General features: G+C 42.8%; 1 protein-coding gene across 1 annotated transcript; it reads left to right on the top strand.

Moving 5' to 3' along the window:
* Positions 1-5,683: 5,683 nt before the first annotated feature.
* Positions 5,684-6,484, top strand: LOC138356093 (zinc finger protein 737-like). Its single transcript, XM_069311772.1, has one exon. It carries the CDS (start codon positions 5,684-5,686, stop codon positions 6,482-6,484), a length of 801 nt encoding a protein of 266 aa, XP_069167873.1.

The raw sequence follows: 6,484 nt of genomic DNA, 5'->3' as shown, positions 1-6,484 counted from the left end.
TCCTGTAGCTTATTGAATTCAGCACGTGCTACCGCCAGTCGTTCCGGTGCCAGGCGGCGTGGTCTGGCGAAGGTAGGTGCTCCCGTTGTAGTAATGTGATGCGTAATCGTATGTTGCACCTCTGGTCGAGGGCTGGCGGGTTGGGTCACATCTTTGAATTCATCCAGGAGTGCTTGAAGTTCCGTAGATGCGACTGGGGTGACGATGTTAACTTGTGTAGAGGTACTAGGAGAGGCTCGAAGTACTGCACCTGCGGGATCCACCATAAGTCGATGGTGTTGCAGGAAATCCCATCCAAGAATGGGTTGTTCCACATCCGCTATGAGGAAAGTCCACGTAAAGCGACCCAGAGAGGCGAACTCGAGAACCAGGGCGCGGGTCCCATATGTACGGATGGACGTACCATTGGCGGCTCGTAAGTCCAAACCAGGAGTACGGGTTGGTTTGACCAGTGGGGGAGGCAACACACTAGCTGCTGCACCTGTGTCAACGAGGAAACGGCGTTTGGTTATGACCTCAGATATGTAGAGCAGTGTAGTGTTTGAAATGGCGGGGTCACTGGCCGTTAACAGTCCCCGCCGAAGTAGTATCCCGACCAGGAACAAGGAGCCCTACAGTTGCGGGCTTGCTGTCCGAACTTCTGGTGGTAAGAACAAAGCTCTTCCCGATGTTCTCGCTGTCGCCAAGAGACTGATACTGGATTCGCATGGTACGTCCTCCCTGGGTGGAAGAAACGCCGGTTCTGGAGGACGTCGAGTTGTTGGGTGTCTGTAGTCTGCTGTGTTACACTGGGATGGGACAGCGTAGCGTTATCAGACGTCGTATGAAGCCGGTCTGCCAGTGTAGCCAGCTGGGCTAATGGGGTGGCGTCAGCCATACTGAATAGAGCCGGTTGAATTTGTTTTGGACAGAGTTGTATCCACAGTGATCTCACAATCTCGCTGGGGGCTGGGCCAGTTGCAGTATGCATCACATACAGAATATGCCGCAGAAGCTGAGCTGGTGTTTTGTCTGCTAATCTTTTGTCAGTGGGGAGTTGGTCCCTTTGTTGAATGCGGCGTTTCATTGCTGCCTGTAGAAGAGCGGCCTTCAATGCAGTGTACGTCCTGGTGTCCGGTGATGGTGCGTTGATGACAGCAGAGGCAGTGTGCATAGCCTCCGAGTTAAGTGTTGGCAGGGTACAGGCATATCGGGCTTTCTCAGTCGAAATTTCGTGAAGGTCGAAAATAGCCTCCATCTGCATGAACCAAAATTCTGGCTCATCTGCGTTGTATGCTGGAAACCTGGTAGATAAATCCACGACGAAGATCAAGTTTGTGACTAGGTGTTCTTTTTCACTCACTGGGTCACCAATGTAACGGTTCTATTGTTACGTAAAGTATGGTGACAATAAACACAGACACTAAGATACTATATATATATTTGGTCGAATATACAGAAGTACACAGGTGATACTTTGGTGTGAGTTGAGCGCACTGAGCGTCGGTACAGTATCTCGCAAGTGTCTGCTCTAGACCACACTTGAAAGTAGACTAGTTAATGTTTGATTGATTGATTGATGAAGATTAAGCCACCCAAGAGGTGGCACGGGCATGAATAGCCCGTAAGTGGTGGCCCTTTCGAGCCATTACCAGTATCAAAAGATGATACTGGAGATCTGTGGAGGCGCAACTGCACCCTGCGTGACGGGAGATGTCTCCCAGACCAAGTGGTGACCAAATGGTGAGTTAATGTTTGATTGATTGATTGATTGATGAAGATTAAGCCACCCAAAAGGTGGCACGGGCATGAATAGCCCGTAAGTGGTGGCCCTTTTAAGCCATTACCAGTATCAAGAGCTGATACTGGAGATCTGTGGAGGTGCGAATGCACCCTGCATGACGGGAGATGTCTCCCTTATGAATGTGTTAAGATGAAGATGAAGCAACCCAAAAGGTGGCACGGGCATAAATAGCCCGTAAGTGGTGGCCATTTTAAGCCATTACCAGTATCAAGAGCTGATACTGGAGATCTGTGGAGGTGCGAATGCACCCTGCATGACGGGAGATGTCTCCCTTGTGAATGTGTTAAGATGAAGATGAAGCCACCCAAAAGGTGGCACAGGCATGAATAGCTCGTAAGTGGTGGCCCTTTTGAGCCATTACCAGTATCAATAGATGATACTGGAGATCTGTGGAGGTGCGACTGCACCCTGCGTGACGGGAGATGTCTCCCGGACCAAATGGTGACCAGATGGTGAGTTAATGTTTGCTATTCTGCTGCTTATATGCTCGAGCAACACCTCACCGTGTTGCCCGGGCAACGCCTCACCTCATTCATCTCCAAAGGTTGACAGGAATATTAACAATACACTTGGAGCGAGTATATTATTGGGATAATCTACTCGCTACAATATATATAAATATTTAGGCATATATGTTGGATATACCCATGAGAGTTTGGAAGCTGAGATGAACAGACTGTTGGGTCAATGTCGGAAGAGATTACAACCTCTGAAGGCCATGGCATGCTGTGGAAAGGGAGTGGGAGTTGAGAGAGAGAGAGAGAGAGAAGATTAAGCCACCCAAAAGGTGGCTTGGGCATGAATAGCCCATAAGTGGTGGCCGTTTTGAGCCATTTCCAGTATCAATAGATGATACTGGAGATCTGTGGAGGTGCGACTGCACCCTGCGTGACGGGAGATGTCTCCTGTGAGTGGGAGTCCCTGTGCTACGAATGATATACTTGAGTACTGTAAGATCTCTTATTGATTATGCTGCACCTGCCATTTCAAGTTTTGGTAAAGGTAGGATGGGCAAGTTGGAGAAGGTACAAAATGAAGCCATGAGAATTATCTTAGGATGCCCAAGAAATGCTATGATTGAGATAATGAGGATGGAGTTGAATCTGCAGAGTATTGGGGATAGAATTTCAGAGATAAATGTAGCCTCTGCCATTAGATTAATGAGAGGTGGGAGAGCTAATGAATTAATCCTCTCGGTTCAAAAGGTGGGAAGTAGTGAACAGTGTATGATGAAGAAGAGAGTATATATGAATAAATTATGTTATAATGTTATAAAGTATGATGTTATTACAGAGTGTATTGCTGTGCCCAAGAGAAAATTTACGCCACCATGGGAGGATTGTAATGTAGATGTAGTAATTACTCCCTTGCATAAGAAAAAAAAGTATGTATGAAATAGGAGAGCTGAGGGCAACATATGATTGTATAATTAGAAAACTGCCTACAGAAAACACTCAACATGTATATTGTGATGGGTCAGTAGCTAGGGATGGGAAAGCAGGATGTGGAGTCCACTGACATCGGCACTGTAGATACTGTTATTGGACGCCGCTTAACTGACAATGTCTCTTCAACTCAGGCTGAACTCCAAGGAGTATTAGCAGGATTACAGGAAGTAGTCAAATGTGGTAAAAATGCTTGCTTCTTTATTGACAGCAGAGGAGCGTTAGAGTCTTTAAATAGCAGACGCCCAGTATATCAGAATATTGTGATAGAGTGTAGAGAGAATGTTAAGAGACTAGAAAAAACTGGGTATAAAGTAAGATTCATGTGGATCCCTTCACATGTGGGAATACTGTTGAATGAGGTAGTTGATGACATAGCGAAGAGAGCCACTGAAAAAACTCTTGTTGATGTTGTATGTCAGTTAACCTTGAAACAAATAAAAACAAGAATCAAGATGATTCAGGAGGGTGAAGAAATGATAAAGAGAATGGCAATGGTGGACAGTAGTAACACACTTAAGAATTATTCAATAATAAATACAAATTCGTCCTTCACTTATGGTAAAGGAAAGTCTACTTGGAAGGATTCAATTTACATGAGATTACGATTAGGATATAAATATATCTGGCAATACGGTGTTGATGTCAGTGAAAAAGATAAGGAGTGTAAATTATGCAGTATGCCGCACGCCCACACCTTAGAACATTATGTATTAGAGTGTCAACTTATTGAAAACTATAGAAATAAGGAAATAAATAGTGTACCACATCAAATTGTTTGGATGTATGATAATGGTATAATAGACAGTATACTTAGGAGCTACAAGAATTTTGCCCCAAGAGTGTAACAATTATATACTGTACTTACTATATTAACCTGCAATGTTAAATGGGATTCTTGTAAAGTTATTTGTCTATTTGTACTCACTGAATTTGTGCGCCCCTTGAGGGACTTGAAGTAGAGGGGGGTAGAAATAGCCTAAAATACTCTGTCTCTTTGATATGTATTTATTGCTTATCTCAATAAACATACTTGAACTTGTGTGCGATGTTGTCAGTGTACAAAGCGTCTTGTATCCTTCCAGCCAGCGGTGGTGCTCCTTCTCTATTACAAATTTGTTTATGAATGTATTTGCTTATTGTCTTGCCTACTTTTTGTGGATCTGCTTGTATTCTATTTATTACAACTTGTTTATTACCAATCATATATACTGATTGATGATTTATTTGATTGAAAAAAATAAATAAATTTAATATAACAATGTGCTTTAATATACTTACTTATCTCTCTCATCTTATTTTTCTCTTGTAATGTATCTTTATCATTTATCAATTCTGATTGAAATTACCTACTTAAAATTATCTGCTAGATTAAGGACCTGCCCGAAACGCTGCGCGTACTAGTGGCTTTACAAGCATGTAAATACTGTACTATCCAATGAATTCTCACAAACCCAATGTACCTTCTTGTATATATATAAATAAATAAATACATAAATAAATAAATAAATAAATAAATAAATAAATAAAAAGAATGCAAAGTAGTGCATTCACCATGGGAGCAATGTTTCCTTCAGAAAGTATATAAACGAGTACCATTGTATTTTAATAAATGAATTGCAAGCATATTCTTTAATTACAAAAAAGAGGAAAACATAAGATTTAAATGTAGAAAACCAGTTACAAATAATAGTAATAAGTAGAAAAATAAAATATGGCACCAGAAAGAACACTGGAACGCCTAGGTGAGCGTCGCCGCCATTATCACAACACGGGACGGTGAGTGTCCAGACATGAGCATAAAACCTTCCCACGTACGATCGTCGTCGCCCCTAAATCAACACAACAACCTTCCCACAAACTGCACCTATCATCAAGAAGAAGCCCACCATTGACCTTCAAGTGCTCACATCAAGTCTAACTCTACAACAGCCTAAGAAACAACACTAAAGCCTTGTCTAAGCCTCAACATTGACGCCCCACCGTGAGGCGTCACCCAGCATCACCACTCATGCAGTCATCCGAGGAGAAAACCTTCCCACAAACTGCACCTATCATAAAGAAGATGAAGACTCACCAGTGTCCAGAGTGTGGGAAGGTATTCACTCATCTTGGAAATATGAAGACTCACATGTTAGTGCATTCTGGTGAAAAACTTCATAAGTGTCCAGTGTGTGGGAAGAGGTTCAGTCTGGTTGGAAATATGAAGACTCACATGTTAGTGCATTCGGGTGAAAAACCTCATAAGTGTCCAGAGTGTGGGAAGAGGTTCAGTCAGCTTGGAAGTATGAAGACTCACATGTTAGTGCATTCTGGTGAAAAACCTCATAAGTGTCCAGAGTGTGGGAAGAGGTTCAGTCATCTTGGAAGTATGAAGCGTCATATGTTAGTGCATTCGGGTGAAAAACCTCATAAGTGTCCAGAGTGTGGGAAGAGGTTCAGTCAGCTTGGAAGTATGAAGACTCACATGTTAGTGCATTCGAGTGAAAAACCTCATAAGTGTCCAGAGTGTGGGATGAGGTTGAGACACCTTGGAAGTATAAAGACTCACATGTTAGTGCATTCGGGTGAAAAACTTCATAAGTGTCCAGAGTGTGGGAAGAGGTTCAGTCATCTTGGAAGTATGAAGACTCACATGTTAGTGCATTCGGGTGAAAAACCTCATAAGTGTCCAGAGTGTGGGATGAGGTTGAGACACCTTGGAAGTATAAAGACTCACATGTTAGTGCATTCGGGTGAAAAACCTCATAAGTGTCCAGAGTGTGGGAAGAGGTTCAGTCAGGTTGGATATATGAAGACTCACATGTTAGTGCATTCGGGTGAAAAACCTCATAAGTGTCCAGAGTGTGGGATAAGGTTGAGACACCTTGGAAGTATAAAGACTCACATGTTAGTGCATTCGGGTGAAAAACCTCATAAGTGTCCAGAGTGTGGGATGAGGTTGAGACACCTTGGAAGTATAAAGACTCACATGTTAGTGCATTCGGGTGAAAAACCTCATAAGTGTCCAGAGTGTGGGAAGAGGTTCAGACACCTTGGAAGTATGAAGACTCACATGATGATGCACAATGATGAAAGACCTTTTGAGTGTGATGATTGTGGCAGAAAGTTTAGAGATCGTGGATCTATAATACGTCACATGTTGGTACATACAGAAGAAAGGCCTTTTGAGTGTGATAAATGTGGCAGATTATTTAAGTCACGTAAAGGTATAAAAGCACACATGTTAGTGCATTTGAATGATAAACCTTCATGA

Source organism: Procambarus clarkii, chromosome 6 (assembly GCF_040958095.1).
Source record: "Procambarus clarkii isolate CNS0578487 chromosome 6, FALCON_Pclarkii_2.0, whole genome shotgun sequence".
Taxonomy (NCBI): domain Eukaryota; kingdom Metazoa; phylum Arthropoda; class Malacostraca; order Decapoda; family Cambaridae; genus Procambarus; species Procambarus clarkii.
The sequence above is the reverse complement of the archived record's forward strand: the minus strand, read 5'-3'. Positions and strand labels throughout refer to the sequence as shown.

Excerpts from the sequence above, each read along its gene's own strand:
- LOC138356093 (XM_069311772.1), top strand. The coding sequence starts at position 5,684 with ATGAAGACTCACATGTTAGTGCATTCGAGTGAAAAACCTCATAAGTGT.